This window comes from Camellia sinensis, chromosome 14 (assembly GCF_055761805.1).
Source record: "Camellia sinensis isolate YWXY chromosome 14, ASM5576180v1, whole genome shotgun sequence".
Taxonomy (NCBI): domain Eukaryota; kingdom Viridiplantae; phylum Streptophyta; class Magnoliopsida; order Ericales; family Theaceae; genus Camellia; species Camellia sinensis.
In genome coordinates, this window is record NC_138974.1 from 116,406,343 (window position 1) to 116,423,866 (window position 17,524).

At 31.8% G+C, this 17,524-nt stretch overlaps 1 protein-coding gene across 2 annotated transcripts; it reads right to left on the bottom strand.

Annotated features, from left to right (window-relative positions):
* Positions 1 to 1,912: 1,912 nt before the first annotated feature.
* On the bottom strand, positions 1,913 to 6,281 carry LOC114270736 (zinc finger CCCH domain-containing protein 30). Of its 2 annotated transcripts, XM_028212308.2 has the most exons (3): positions 5,725 to 6,281; positions 5,174 to 5,242; positions 1,913 to 4,522 (listed from the first exon to the last, which is right to left on the bottom strand). In XM_028212308.2, exon 3 carries the CDS (start codon positions 4,497 to 4,499, stop codon positions 2,289 to 2,291), a length of 2,211 nt encoding a protein of 736 aa, XP_028068109.1. In that variant the 5' UTR covers positions 4,500 to 4,522; positions 5,174 to 5,242; positions 5,725 to 6,281; the 3' UTR covers positions 1,913 to 2,288. The 2 variants fall into 2 exon arrangements, with proteins under 2 accessions (XP_028068109.1, XP_028068110.1); XM_028212309.2 differs by lacking the exon at positions 5,174 to 5,242 and having other exon boundaries at positions 5,725 to 6,062.
* Positions 6,282 to 17,524: the final 11,243 nt, after the last annotated feature.

The window sequence follows — 17,524 nt, forward strand, 5'->3', positions numbered from 1 at the left end:
TTTATAAGAAATTGTACTTTTTCCAACTCAAGGGAGATTAGTGTAATTTACCCTTTTTAATATTATATATGCAAAACACTGTGTTAAAGTACAACATGAAATTACCAATGCGGCTATCTAGTTTGGCTAAAACTTTTGCACCTTGCTAGAAAGTTAATAGTTGGAAACTTTTCACTTGCGTATAGAATATTGGAATTTAATTTGAGTGCCTGCTATACGTAGTGGGCACTGTTGTGCGCTCGTTGAGGCACATTTCAGGTCTTATTTTGATAATTTCAACCGTTTAATTTTTAAAGTACATTGTGTAAAACATAGTTGTAACAAATTAAGTTAATCAGCTATCGATAACCTATTCATCAAAGCACATTTATATCGGAAAAAAAAACGAATTGTAAGTATTATTTTAAATATAAAACTTAATACAAATGTATTTTTGATAAAAAAAAGTTATCGATATCCAATGAATTTGAATTTTTACAGGTATAACTTACATGATGTATTGTAAAACTTGAACTGTTTAAATTATCAAAATAATCCCAGAATATGCCTCAACAAGCGCACAACAATACCCGCAGTACTTCACGCACATCAAGCACCCCAACACTTAGAATATTATTTCCCAATATCATATATAAATCAAACAAAAACGTACAGTATAGAATGAGAATAAATGTACTCAAATCAAATCAACCATCTTGTAAAATCCACTTTTATAAAGTCAGTGCTTAGATATCAGGCTTGCTTTGCATGTTGAAGAGTTTAATTGATCAGGAATTAATTAACATGGAATTTATAATTTGTACAAATCCAACCAAGTTGATTTCATGCATCAACAACAAACTTGACACAATAAAACCATCCCAACATCACCATATAAGACAAATTCCTTTTAAATGTCACTGCCGTACATTACAGTATCTTTTGCAGTTAAAACCAATTCCAAAATGTGTACAATATAGAAAATAATATACAAATTTACTTTTTATATCAACTAATTACTTTTTTAACATATCATTAAATTTAAAAGGTAAATTTAATTTTTAAACCTAAATATGTCATGATAAAAACCAAAAACAAAAAAGTAAGGCCCATACTTTTCTGCTTCCAAATTCTTGGTCACCAACTTTACTAGTTAACTAATATTACTGGTATACATACACATTAGTAGGTAGCCTCAGCCAACCAATCAAGATCAGCCTATAAAAAATAAAAAAATAAAAAGTAGAGTGGCCCACAAATCACATTGAAATTAAAAGAATCACCCACTCCTATAAAAAGACCCAACAACATGAGAGGTTAGTGGGATGGCATCAAATGCTGGTACATGATACCTTAAAGTCTCATCACTGAAAAGCAAGTTGCTCATCTGATCCCCTTATCCCCACATCTGATCCCCTCCAATAAAGCTTGAAAAAAATCCAAATAAAATCTTTCAACACCCACAAAACCCCCCCCCCCAAAAAAAAAAAAAATTCCAAAATTCTTTCACCCACCATCCCTATATTGGGATCCACATATTACAGATTCACATGCTTTAACAAATCAGGATAGAGAAATAAACACAATTAAAAAAAAAATTAAAAAAAAAAGAGAACAAAAGTAACTGCAAAGAAATCCAAAGATGACAAAAGAACTAGGCATATGAAAATTTGTTATATTCTCATAATAATAAAACTTCTAATTCAATGTTACATCATCAAAGAACCAAATGCCCCCACAGGCTGTCACTTTCTGCCCCAACAATAATTCATTCTTTAATGGACCACATCAGCAACCCCATTTCTTCCCCCCTCCTTTCTTTAAATTAATAATCAGAGACCTAGTCAAATAACTAGCAGTAAAAACAAAATTCCAAGATCATAATATTCCCCCTTCCACACTATCTATATTCAACAACAGCAAGAACTTCATCTGAGATAACGATGATCATTATTGTAATAATAATAATAAGTTACAATTAAACTAAAATAGACAGCAAACCTAGAGCTCAACCAGAAGAAATTTTGGGAAAAAATAAAGATTTAAATTTCAAAATCTGGGAAGAGAAACTACCTAAGCTGAGATGTTTGCAAATGACCCAGATAGGCTTTCTTATCCCTTTTGACTGCTGAAATGATAACAATAATAAATAGATAAATGAATTACCCTTTTTTCCTGAGCATCCTCCTTCCCCACTCTACTGTAGTCATCTTACCTCCCAACATCACCAACCAATGAAAACAAATATTATTTTTTGGTCTTACTATACTGATTCCCGCCCATGCTTAGTAAATATGGTTTCACATATACTAAGCAACAATTTGATCAAGCTGCATCTGCTCTAGACATGCTCCCAAAACTGCATGATCAAGTTTTTCAATTGAGTTCAAGTCGGAAACCTCACCCGACGATGTGGCACTCGAGACTGGTATAATGGAAGTTTCTTTAGTCTCAGTTGGTGATTCTTTCACCAGCGACTGAACCCATGACAGGTCAGGCTCCTCCCTGTTATGATCAATTGAAAATGATCTACGAACTCGAGCTAGTTCATCTCCATTAACAGACCAATCCACTTTCCCATTGGGGGAATCCCAATTTGACAAAGAACTCACAGGAGAACCAACAATTCCTGCACCATTGGATCCAAGATCCCATGGAAGATTGGTTCCAAGATCACGTGAGCTAAGGCTGCGTAGCTGTGTCTGCTGCTTCTCGCGCTGAGCATGATTAGATAGCCTAGGGCTAAATGGGGATTGCGGCTCAATGCCTCGAGGTGACATCCTCCCAGGAGATGAAGCATGATACGATGCCTGCAAGAATGGGTGATCAACATTCTTCGCAGAGTATACATTCGTGTTGATTGGAGATAAAAGGTTCTGTTGTTGCAGGTTCTGTTGTTGCGGGAATTGATTTAGAACCATGGACTTGTGTGATGGAGAGAAAACTGCTGAATCAGAAAATCGAGGAGATGAAACCTCTGTGGAGAAAAACTCATCAAGGTTCGAAGGGGTTAGGGTTTTCGAATGAACAGGAAGCTTTGTGGAGGATGTGTTAAGATGTGTCTGCGAGAAGCATGACATATCATTCAAAAGCTGCTGTTGCTGAACTTCAAATTCTAGGAGCATTTCAAGCTCCTCAGCCGGGATGTCCCTGGCGTTAAGAGAAGATCTCAGACGGCTTGTCTGTAAATTGATTCCTGGCAGATGTAAAGTGGGGATATTTGGCTGTGGCCAAGCCATAGATGGGTGCGTAATAGTATTTCCAGAAGGGGACATGGGTGGATTGAAAGGAGGAGGTGCCATGCCACCAACTGCTGACGGAGAACCAGGCAAAAGACTCAATGTTGCAGCCATATCCATGAAAGTAGCAGCAGAAGTGGATGATCGGGGGGATGGAACAGCAGATCCTGTAGACATGTATAGTGGCCGAAGTTCCTCAGATGTGTGAGCAAAGAAGCAAACCCTGCGGGAGCAACCTGTGCCATCTTTGCAGAGTCTGGTCCTGTATTGTGCTGGGTGTAGCCAGCACTCAAAAACCCCATGAGCATACTCACACAAGTCCCCACGTCTGCATTGCCCCTTACGAAAATCTGGACAAGGCACACAACTGTAATGAAACTTCCTTGGATCTCTTCTTCGGGCATTCTCACCTGGATGAACAAAAGGGCACTCAGTCCAATCATGAGAATACGCTCGAGAACAAGGCCAGATCTTAAATGAGAACATTCGAAATTCATCAGTGGAATATGCACTGTTCTTGATGTCTGGAAGAGAAGGATCAACCGGGTATTCTTTCCTCTCCGGTGGAGAGGATGCTCGGGTATCACTCAGCCTAAAATTATTTAGTGATGATGCTGAATCCACAGCAGAAGACAAGGGACCATTTTCTGGAGACGATAAGTGTGATGACGAATTCGATTTCTCACCACCAAAGGATACCTTAATGTCCGGTAGATGAACAGAATCATCATTCCTGAGGAGCCTTTCAAGGGTATCTTTCAAGTCAGGAAACTTTGAAGGAGCGACAATAACATCAATAGGTCTATGGCCATTGCCATCAGTCAAATTGCGATCTGCACCAGCAAGTAATAACATCTTTACAACATCAACAGCATTGACAGATCCACTAGATGCAGCACAGTGAAGGGCAGTGCTCTTATCTGGGCCACAGGAAAGATTTACATCTGCCTCGGATAAAGAGAGTATTAGTTTTACAACATCAACACTGCCATACATGGCAGCAACCATTAACGGGGTTCGATTCTCGAGTGCCATCTGTTTTGATGCTCTCTGACGACCATACCAGAGTCCCATTTCATTAATTGCAGAAGCAATACGCAAAATTGATTGCTTGAACCCCTCAACATCATTGTCTGCAGCAAGTTCAAGCAGACTTGAGAAAGAAATTTCAGTCTTCACTGTTCCAGGCAAATTACTCGTATCTTTAGTCATAGTTGCACTTTTTGGGGAAGAAGAAGGAGCCGGAGTATCAGGATTTAATTGTTCCGGACCACTACACATGCTTCAGTTAACTGCAGATCAATCTGAAAGCATACAAGCCAGTTGGACTAAGAAACCTCTATCTAACAAACAAGATGTCAATACAATACATATTAACGACTCTATCCCATCTAATCTAACACCCAAAAACTCTGATAAAACAGAATCATTCTTTCTTCAACGAATAAACATAGGTAACGATTCCCCTGCATCAATCCTCCACCCAATAATAAAATAAAGGAGAATATTCAGCACTAATCGTGAACTCTTAACAAATTTTTCTTTACATTCAAAGATTTAAAAGAAGAAAAACAACAATCTCAAAACATGATTTAGAACAAAACCACATGATTTAGAGATCGATAAATAACAAGGGTTAAAAAATCCATCCTTACAAACACATACATACATATATATCAAATAACATGAGATTAACATGCAATTAACAGAGATAGATAAATAACATGAATTAATACCCATCTCGAGTCATCATCATCATGACATGTAATTAACTGATGGTCACAAATCCAAATTTGAAAGCCCATAATACCCATCTATACTCAGTACCTATTTAAAAAATAGGTAAATAAAAAGAAGATCGTAGTAAAAGGGACTCTAGAAGAAACTCACCAATAAATTGCAAAATAAATAAAAAGAAGAAGATCGTAGTAGAAGGGACTCTAGAAGAAACTCACCAATAAATTGCAGAAAAACTTTTCAGAAGGCATTGAGATAGGAATCAGAGGACAAGGAAGACCAAGAGGCTGCAATACCAACGGAATTTATATAGGGGAAAATAAATAAATAAATAATAAAAACTCAAAGTACAAAACCACAAAAACGGTAACAAAAATCACCATCTAAATCCTTAAAAAATTCACCATTTTTCCATATTGGGGCTGCTTAGAAGGAAAAAAATTAAAATGAAAAAGAAAGTAAACCGTTATTATTGGATGTTGTTTGTCTTTTTATATCGAAACAGAACAAGAAAGAAGAAACTTTTGTCAGAAACTCGAGATAGCCACCGTTGGTCCAAGTTTTTTACTGACAAAAAGTGCTTCAAAATCATCATGTAGACATATTCACATGTAATTTTTGAATTACCAGAGAGAAATAAAAATAAAATTTCAAACTCACATCGATTATATAACCAAAAATAGACATGAGCAGTACTATAATAAACATGTATCAAAATACTTAAAACCAAAGCAGAAAAATAAGTAGATATATATGAATCTGAACTTACTTATTTCCAGAGCATGGAGATCATTAAAATTCTAATAATCTGTGTTAATACGAATATGAATCCATTATCACCCAACAAAGACGCACAACCAGAGAGCTGCCACCTCCTCAAAAAGGCGGGAAAGACAAGACCATCGCGACCTGGACAACGAACGCTCCATCGCTGTAAGACCACACTTGTGTAGACAAATCTAGAGAGAGAGAGAGAGAGAGAGAGTTGTTTGAAATTGAAATTGAAATTGAAATTAGAATGAAATGATATGGAAATTCACTCGACATGAAAGAAAGAAGAGGGGGTTTAAAACTTTGAAAAGGTTTTGAATGGGAGTTTTGGGAACCGGCTGAAACGGTGGAGAGGGGAGAGTGGTATAGTGAGAGTAGGTGAGTTGGGGAGGGGTTTGGTGACCGGATGAATCGGTGGACCCGTGGATGAATTAAACTGGATTGGGATGTTCTAGTGGTGTCCGCCAATTGGAGCCTTTGATGGAGCGTACCGCCGGATATCGGGCAATGGCCTTTTTCGTTAATTTAGGTTTCTTTGGTGAAATTTACTCGGTTAAATTATACTAATCTCCTCTCAAATTTAAAATATCTATAGTAGAAGGTTAAATTAGTTTAATGAAATTTTTTTCTATATTAAAATAAAAAAGCTATTATATACAGTATAAGTAAGTTTTAAATTTAAGATTTTGAGTTTTATTAACATATTTATCACTTAGGCCTCTTTTAGAAAATAGGTTAAAAATTACCTCTTAACTTTTAATTCATTTTAAATCGCATCATCTCTCACATTTTTTATACGTTTTTTAAAAAAAAATCCACAAAGCTAATTTTTAACTATTTTTCCAAAACAACCCTTAAGCAATATACATATTATGATATTAAATTATTTATTATTTATTTTTATTTTTATTAATAGTTATTTAAATTACACACGCACTGTGTGTGTCGCCCCCTAATATATGTATATATATATATTTAGATAGAGTTTGATAAAATTAAAAATTAAATATTAAATATTAAACAATAAATGGTAAGTTATAAATACACCATTTAAAATTTGTTTAAAATATAAATTTCTCCTTATGACTTGAAAAATTATAAATATTTTATTGTCAAATTTTTTTATTTAACAGAATTAACTAAAAAAATAAAATTTCTAAATGCTCTCATATATAATAATAATAATAAAATTACATGAATTATTAATTGAAATAAATTTCTAACATTATTAAAAACTGTTAATTGACTTGATAATTTATTAATAAAAGATAAAATCCCAAGAGGGAATTCTTCCCATGACTATTTATTATGAAATTAAAAATTTTAAGAGATGAGATATAATTTCTAAAATTATATAGGACAATTTATATTTTAAATAAATTCCAAAAGATATATTTTTGTAATTTATCTTTAAGATAACTACAGTACTAGTGTTGGAATGAAAACATAATATATATATATATATATATAGGCAAAATAAAATATATATTTTAGGATAAACTTTATATGGAAAAAAATATCTAATAATAGTGGAGATGCTTTAAATCAGAGAGAGAAAGAGCGCATTAATGCATATGATGATATGGTTCTTGTATTTAATAAAAATATATTTCTTGATATTTATTTAAAATATAGATTATCTCTTATAAGTTTAAAATTTATAAATATTTTTTGTCAAAATTTTTTATTTAACAGAATTAATAAAAAAAATATAATTCTTAACTACTCTCCTATAAAGTTATAAAATTACTTAAATTTTTAATTGGAATATATTTCTAACATTATAAAAAAATATTAATTGAATTGATGATTTACAAAAAAATATATATATACTATTTTCTTATATTTTTTTGTATTTCATAGTATTTACTGAATTTTTAAAAAAATTTCTTCACAAATATTATAGGTATGTTTTTTTAAAATATTCTATTTCATAGTATATTTTTTTAAAATTTTTCTTGTTTCAGTACATCTAGATTATATGCATTTAAAAAAAAAATTAAAAATAACCAAAATATTCAACACATTCACTAAAAAAAATACAAATTAAAACCTCAAAATCTGATTTTAAAAATTAGATAACGGAACGGACATAATTTCCTAATTAAATTTATCATTTTTCATAATTTCGTAATCAAACATTATATCCATTAGAATAGTCATTTCTAGACATTTATCTCATAACAAAATAAATATAAAATATACATATTTTTAGTCAAATAATTCAAGATTATTTATCCTAAAACTAACAATCCGTTACATTTTAATTCTCCAGTCCATCATAACAAATATGGCCTACGAGTAATTTGATCCTTTTAGGAGGTGTAGCTTTTGCCTAAATTACTTCATCTTTCAAACAAAAGTCCTATTTTGTTTAGATTTTTTTATCCTTATTGTCTAATTAAATTTTATAAAAAAATATTTTTTTTTATTTTTACATAAAAATATTAACGCTCCGTTATATTTTCTGATGGAAAATATTTGTTATGAAAAACTTTTTTTAAAAAATATTTTCTAAGAAAAATATTTTTCTATGTTTGGTGATAGTGATAATGGAATGAAGGTAGAGATGGAGGTGGTGGCGACGGTGGCCCAGATGGCAACGGTGATAGTGGGGATGGCCATGGTGATGGTGGTTTGGTAGTGGAGGTGAGAGTGATCGTGTGGTGATATTGGTAAAATTTTAGTTTGAAAAACATTTTCTACCTTTTAAAAGTGGAAAATATTTTTTTACCTATATAAGCTTATTTTTTATTGATCATAAAAAATATTTTCTATTAAATTTTATTTTTTATTGTATCAAATACTAAAAAATACAGAAAATATTTTCACCCAAACTAACGAAGCATAACAATGAAAAAAACAATCAAAGATCTGCTCAATTTTCTCACTAACAAATTAATATTTTTAACGTTACCAAACATATTAACTTTTATGACAACAATTTTATTCTAAAAGCAAAACATTACTGTCAAACCAGCGTTAAGTGGACAGACAAATCTTGCTTGACTGGGAAAATTCATGAATGCAACATGACACAAGCTTAGCCATAGAAGGCATCGTGACCTGACTATGGTGGTAAATGCATATGGTACTGTGTAAAACTTGGTTAATTTAGAAATTTGTCACAAATTGTTTGATGTTTTTATTTTAAAAATATGTCTAAGTATTTAATATGACTTCAATTCACAAACTATGACATAAAACTAAGAAACAAGGTGACAGAGTGGGGTGAGGTTATGCTAGTTGATATGAGAGGAGATCGCAAGGCTGGGCCGGGTGAGAGAAGTTGGAGTGGTAGGAGTGGGTGGTGAGATGGATGAGTAGAAGGAAAATGAGAAGAGGTGTCGGAAGAGGTGGCTGGTGGCGCCAAGCAGTCGTGGGAACTTAGTTGGGTCTCTTTAAGATTTATTAGGGTTAGGGTTACATATATTAATTTTTTTTTTTAAGAATATGACCAAGGTTACATTTTTGAGAAAAAAATAATTCAATGTGTTTTGTTTGAGTTTTCTAGATTAAGTTGTTTATTAACTAAGTTTTTTGATTTTCGTATTTTTTTGTTTTTAGTAAATATTTTTATTAAACATTTTTTTTTTATGTTTTTAGATGCACCTTACTTAGATACATCTAAAAAGTAAAAAATTTGTGAAAAAATATTTTAAAAAATTAATAAATACATAAAAATATAAAAAAATGTACTGAATTCTCGTATTTTTTTTATATTTTTGATATTTAGTGAATTTTTAAAAGGTTTTTTCACAATTTTTTTACTTTTTAGGTATATTTATTTTAGGTATGTCTAAAAATATAAAAAAAAAATTGTTTAAAATATTAAAAAATTTAGTAAAAATAAAAAAAAAAACACAAAAAATAAGAAAGTATAATTTTCTATTTTTGGAAAAATCTAACTAAGCAAATAGAATATATTTGTACTTTTATGTCGAATTTTAAGTATAACTTTTTTCTATGCCAACTCAAAATTTGTCAAGTTTGATAGAATTTTTAACAATAAGTGGTAAAATGCAAAATGACCAACCCATATAGAGGGCATTTGATACTTTCATTTGGCATTGGATTTTTGAACTAAAAAAGCATAGAAGACATAGGTTAAGTCACATTCAAATCATAATTATTTTACTTTTTCTATCACAAAAGTCAAAAAAATTCAAAAAAACAAGTCAAATCAACTTTTTAGTCCCAACTCAAAAAGCCAACTAAAAATGTCTTAACCAAACGATGACTAAATCACCATTGAAAATGGTCTATGTCAATATTGGAAAAAGATTGAGATTCCTAAAGCGTCTTTCTTAATTTATTTACAATGATATGACAGATTACATGTCAAAGAAGAGATTGGGGGTTTCTCTCCCAAGATAATCTAACAACTGATTAATTTTTTCATAAAATATAATTTAAAAAAAAAAATTAATTTGTCACAAACTCAACCATGTGAGATTAAACTCCCTTATTTGTTATTGTAGGTGAATTATGGGTGTCGTTTGGCAATTGGGTTAGGTTGGCTTTTTTGTAATGCCCCGAAATAAATAACAATTGCCTATCTCATAACATTCCTTACAATTAATCAATAACCTCGTATTTTATAATCCTTTTATAATCTTAATCATACAAAAGATGACATATGCGGGTATACATTCATAAATCATATGTTCTAAATCTATAGTTTTGGCAGCTGGTGCCGACATGTCCTGCAACGGAAACGATGGTTGCATCATGTTGTCTTTCATCATGAAGTTGACCACTGTCTGCAGGTCTGCCAACTTGTTTGTCATATTGTCACGACCCGAACCCGCCCCTATGGGCTAAGGCCATAACCGGCCAGCAATCACAAGATTACCTACGGCCTTAAACCAAATAAGCCAAAACTCATCAGAGTAAAAGGGGCCAAACGGAAGCAATTTAAAACTTTGTCCATAAAGCTGTGCTTATATGCACACCATAACATTTTAAACATTTATACGTTAATAACTCACATCAGAATGTGTACTAATATAAAACACTGTACATACAGGATCATCCAGATTTAAGTCAGTCAAACCCAAGACTTATATACAACAATGGTCCGATGATTTCGCCAACAAAACAAAACTATAAACAGAGGGCAAAAGGGCGAAGACATTCTCATGCGTGAGACTTTTGGGCTGACTCTTCAGAACTCTGACTGTTTCTCATAATTCACCGGGGCTGGTTTTGGACGTCCCTTGGCTCACCTACATGTACATGAATGAGCGTAAGCGAATGCCCATTGAATAATATCAATAAAAAGATACATAAGCAATTATTGAAACCGTTACAGCAAACAGCCTTTGGCCCAATCATTTATGTCAATCGGCCTTCAGCCCAATCATTCATGTCAATCGGCTTTCGGCCCAATCATTCATGTCAATCGTTGTCCGCGATTCAAAGTAATGAACTTACATAACTTACATATAAGTAAACAATTGGACAATAGTATATTTCAAATATCTTAATAAGATATTACTCACAGTGATCGATTAATTGGTTCGCCCTGGAACTCGACCTTGCACATGCCATGAACATAAAAGGGTCACTAACAATTCAATCCGTTCAAAATTCACATTTTCCTCTTTAGGCTTCATTCTTATCTCTTTAATTCAATTACAATGCTCAATGTATGCCTAAGAGTGTTTAGAAGTGAAAGGGAACGAAAAACAATACACAGAATGCATTTTCAAAATTTCAGAAAACAGGGTCCCCGCTCGAGCGGACTCTTAAGGCCTGCACAAGTACTGGATGCCTCAAAATTACGCTCGATCGCGAACTCTGGCGCTCGAGTGGAAGGCCTCTCTACATGGTTCCACGCTCGAGCGTGAACTCCCCTACTCGAGCGGATACCATGTCTGCAAAAAGTGTTAGGAGCACGAAATTCACGCTCGAGCGGCGGTTTTCCCGCTCGAGCGGTAATCAAACTTTCTGGAAATTCCAGAACTGTTCTTGAAGTTCAAATTCGATGTTCAAAGGTCTCAATTCATGATTTTGGTCCCAAAAGCATATTAGCACATTATATTGCATGAGAGTGTAAGGTTATTACATCAATTTATTCAAAATCAACATCTAATTCTCAATCAACTCTCATTTCTTTATCATGAGCAAAAACCCATATGTTTCAAACTTCACATAGGCTTCATTTCTTCAAAAATCAAACATGCATGCAGATTTTTGACTTCAATCCCATTTCAAAACACGCAAGTGACACCTGTTATTGTGGAATCCATGAAAATTATACATGTATGTAAAGATTAACGCCCAAACCTCCATATTCAACATTATACATGCCAGCTCATACAAATTTCAAGCTTAAACATGCAATCCATGGCAATCTCCTACATGCATATATACATTGACTCCCAATTCTTCAAGACGAACTCATTTTATATTCCTTAGCATCATTCAACCTTGAATTTGCAAATTACAAACAAAAAATCCATGAATCATTGGTTGGTTACTCACCTAGGAGCCTTAATCTTCCAACTCTAGTCAATTCTTGGACTTAATCTTCAAGATTCCCAAGTCCTGAGCCAAAACCACACAACTCTCTTCCTTCTCTCTCTAAGGCCGACCCTCCCTCTCTCTATTTGAGTTCAATATCAGCCAAAGTGTTAAAAAGGGAAGGAATTGAAGTGTAATGGCCCTTATGTATAAGCCCACTAGTCAAGTTTAATAATAATAAATAATATGGCACTAATTCATTAACTAATCAATTTAATCTGGCCCGAATCAATTTTTCAATTAAATTTCACAGTAGGCTCTAAAAATTATGTCAATCACAATGGCGCAATCAATTTCGGGTTCTGTGGCCGATAAGGCCTTCAATTTAATTTCTAAAGCAGATAATTAAACAGATATTCCTACGGTGAACAGATAGAAATTCAAAACCACATATTTTCACATAATAGTGCACACAATCATGTCAAAACACATAATCACATTCATATTAAGGACCAATTAAAACATTACAAAACAAGGGTATTACACATATCCTTCATCTCCTCATCTTGTCTTAGGCCCCTATCCTTCCATACCTGGAGATCACTTTCATTGTAGTATTCATATCGGTCTCCCTTCCTCGGGCCGTTACGCCCCTTGCCGACATCATTCGCCCCAAGATTCGATTCATGCGGTCATTCGTTACCGTTCTTTCCTCTGGCGTTAGGATCCACATGTTCCTCTTCCTCATTATGGATGTTGTCTTCAATTCTCTCTTCTTGTTCGTTGTTGGCCATATATCCTACTAAATTCCCATAGACGGCACCAAATTGTGAGTGTTTATTTTTGACCACACAACCAAATAGGGAACTTAGTTGGAGAGCACCGGCAGAATAGATTGAGCCAACTACCTCCCGACAAGGAGGTAAGAATACCCCGGTGGTTCGTCCACCCAGGGATACTTCGACGATCAAGTCAGTAAATCTTATCTCTCACAAATATCAATTAAGTTCTTAAACTCACCAGTTAAAAACTTACCTCAGACCCACGAGGGTATCTCACTTTTATAACCAGCATTGACCTAGTCCCCTAAAAGCCTCACTTCGTTGGACTCAAGCTTAATGCTCATCCTAGACTCTCGGCTAGATAGGGATAAACTCCTCATGAGCCTTATCCTTGTCTAGACTAGGGGCCTCTTCTGTTCTAAAACTCTTGTCCTTTTCTGAATATCTCAATATTCTGGCATTATCGCAGAACATCTCAGCAATGCAGTGATCACCTTGGCAACGTGACTCATCCACGTGGCACTTTTAGCCATCATCTCGGGGTTATCCTGGCCACGTGGCGTCATTCATAAATACTTCCCCACTATATCACTTGCATATCATTGGATTTATAAAATGGGTCTAAAAAGTGAATTTGTATATTTTTCTTAATTTAATAAGGAAGTAAAATGAATACATGAATCCTACCCAATGTTCTCATTATATAGAATAGTGATTTCCTATTTAATACCTAATTTTCATCCTTTAAAGGCTAAATCTATAAATAAATAGTAAGAAATTGACAAATCTTGTAATTAATTCCTTTAATATTTTTGCCTACATTTACTAGCATTATGTTTTCAAATATATTGTGATCAAAACCGGAAATAAATAATTGGAAAAATTACAAAAAAAAAAAAAAAAACAGCCTAGGATTTGAACTTTATAACAAAATAAATTTTGAGTTTTGAGTTTTATTAATTTAAATCTTAATCTTTTAATTTTTTTTTCAATCTAAATCATTTGCATATTTTGTTAAGTAAAATTGTCTGAAAAAAAATATATTTTAATCATTAAACTTAATGTAGATGCACAAAAAATGTCTAAAATTCTCGCTTCCATTAAGTTTAATGAATAAAATACATTTAAAAAATATTTTTTTTAACAAAAATAAGTAAATAGTTTAGATTGAAAACAAACCAAAAGATTAGAATTTAAATTGACAAAATTAAAATTTTAGAATTTATTTTGTTATAAGGCTCAAACCTTGTTTTTTTTTTTTTTTTTTGTAATTTTCCATAAATAATTTATATGATTTTTAATTTTTCTTTTATACACATATTTAATCTATCTAAATGATTAAACCATTAATTACTTTCTTTGGGTTATACTTTTTCCTAACGCATCCATATTTGTACTATTTTTAAGATGACGATAGCTCTTAAATGTTAATACATAATATTATTATGTCTTAATGTAAAATATTTTTCAAACAAATAAGCATCTAATCTCAAAAAGAGATGTCCCGTGATTTTTTAGAATATAACGGTGCAAATGAAATGTTTTATTAATAAATAATTCGAACTTTACTTAAAGACATGATTATTCATGTTTATCTTTAAAATGAATCAAGTGTGAGCATTTTCTCAAATATTTTTCTTTTGTAAACAAGTCGAACTTAATTGGTGTCATTCTTGACTTTTTTTGTATTCATAAACACTAGTACATCAAGAATATTTATACAATGTGACATATGTTTATATATAAGTGTCATTTTAGATATCGTTTGTGGCATTTACCTACATATTTTTGTGACATTTTTTAAATGACACTAAATTTCTTACTAGTGTCACTTAAAAATGTCACCTTGACTTATTGATTGGTTGCCACTAAAAATATAAATAAATAAATAAACGTTTACAACATCAATTCTACTAATTATTTTCTTTTACATGCAAAACAAATAAATAAATAAATAAATAAATAAATAAAAGTTCATTTGTATAATGCAAATACAATATCCATGAAATTAACAAAATACAACAAAAGCAACCATTTGTGAAAAAAATAAATAAAAAATTACAACTTAAAAATCTCATCTATCTTAAGCGATTATAAGTATGTCAATCCCAAGGAAATGTACTTCGAAATTGAAATACAAACAAATAAAATGCTGAAATTGAAGGTACAAGAAATGTAATACTATGTCTATGATTATTCTTCCTGGAAATGAAAAATAACAATAAAGGAAATGAAGTGTTGGGGTTAATGATTTGTTTGAAGCTTTCCCTCTTCATTCATTACTATTTATAGGCTTCCTAACCTGCAACTGCCTCACTTCTGGTTGAGCTTCACATTTGGCTCCCTCCGAATTTGAATTTGGCTCTCAACCATTCGGGTATCAACTATCAACTTTTCCTTGCCACCATAGCTCCTTATGCTCGATTATCATGTTTCGTGTATTTTCCATTGTGGACAGCTATGTGTCCAACTCTCATTGGAAGGTTTGAATATGACGCCAACACATGTTAATATGGTACTTGTGTGAAGGTCGCGTGCCACGCGACCTCATGCCTAGTACATCAATTTTTAATTTTGTTTGTTTGGTTACCTTATTAATTTGAATTGTTAAAAATATTCTTAGAAGTTTTGTTTTCTTTATAGGAGGAACTTTGTAAAAGTTGAAATAGGTGTAGGGAAATTTTATTTAAAATGAATTGCAATAATTGACTTCTCATGCTTTATGTTAACATTGATTACATATTATACGTGCAAATTATTTTATTAATGAAGTTTGAAACAAGAATGTGGCATAGATATGTGCAGTGATTGAAAAGTTAACACTTGGGTTTTGAAATTTTAATCCTAATTTATATATTTGAACATAATGTCTAATTTTTTTTTTTTGGAGCAAATGAAAAATGTTTAGAATTTTGATTAATATTAAAAGTATGAATTAAATACATTTCAATGCTAATAATGAAAAGTAGGAGTCAAATATTTTTAATTATAACTGCTTAATTATTAAGTTACATATATATGAAATCATAATTCGGGGAAAAAAAAAAGGAAAGAAGAAAAGAGTTATAACTAACCATTACATATGGTATAATCAAAATATTTTAACCAATATCACCATGAATCATCATTAATAGGACAATCAGTTGTAGCTAAGTCATAACTAATACAACAATATGTTATAACCAATTATCACAAACATTATAATCAAGGCATATGGTTTTATATGATACAAAATTTTGAAGAAAAGTTATGAAATTTCCTACTATTTATATGATGAAATTTTGAAGATGCACCAAAAAAAGAAAAAAAAGAAAAGAAAAAGGAAGACGTTAATGATATTGTATGATGTAGTCAAACAAAATATATGACATGCTATTTGAGAGAGATCATTTTTAAGAAGTGAATGCCATTGCGAGTAGATTTGAAAGGATATTGTTCTATATAGTAAATAGTTAATAATAAAATATTTAGAAACTTTAAAAGATTCATAGTTACCCATCAGAAGTGTTAATCATATAATTTAATTTTAATGATATCTAAAATATTATTTGATAAATTTTGATTTTTTTAATATACATATTTTATATTATTTGACACAAAATATTATCTGTTTAAAATATATATTGTATGATATATTTGTTATAAATATCTTTTAATAGAAGTTACTATGCTATATTTGATTTTACGAAAATATTTTCGAAACTTTACTATTCACATATTGAAAAATCCGATTGGTCACTATTCATTTTTTGACAAATTTAATATTGATTGGTTATCTTCTTTTGACAAAATTGATATACCCACATAGGTGGTGGGTCATTTTTTACTAAAGTGTATTTAAAATTTTTACAAAAATTTTAAAAGGAGTATACGTTTTCAGATATTATATAAATATTATTTAAAGAGATTTTACTATGTATACAAATATTTTAATAGAGAAGTTACTGTATAGTCAAATATTTTAATAGAAAAGTTAGTATACAGTCACTGTGCATTTTTGTTATTTACAGGAGAAGTTTGAAAAATTTTGTTGTTACTACTCATCGATAGCGACCTGACTATATTTTTCAAACACGTGTGGCGTACGTATCTATTCCGCGTGAAGAAAAAAGTCAAAGGAGGAGCATCTTGTGCTCCGTCACCTTATGATCCGAAGGAACGTCTGCCTCCCAACGGTTATATTTTTGGATATATATAGAAGTGTTTTGTGAGGAGAAAAATGAAGAACTTGAAGAGAAAAAAATTTGTGTACTCCAAAATTTTGATTATATTTTTGAAAAATGTTTGAGGGCCACAAAAACAGTGGCTCAAATGGCTCAAAATTGCCAAAACGACGTTGCTTTGGCAGGTTTTGCTTCCAAAACGACGTCGTTTTGGCAGTTTTGAGCCATTTGAGCCACTATTTTTGTGGCCCTCTACCATTGCTGTATATTTTTTTCTCTTTACTCTTTCACTTTTAGATCTAAGTATTGTTTTGGTCTTACACTTTCATATCTACTCTTTGTGAGAGAATTATTGTAAAAGGTGGTTAAAATACCTCTTATCTCT

Coding starts and splice junctions, on each gene's coding strand:
- LOC114270736 (XM_028212308.2), bottom strand. CDS start 4,499: ATGTGTAGTGGTCCGGAACAATTAAATCCTGATACTCCGGCTCCTTCT.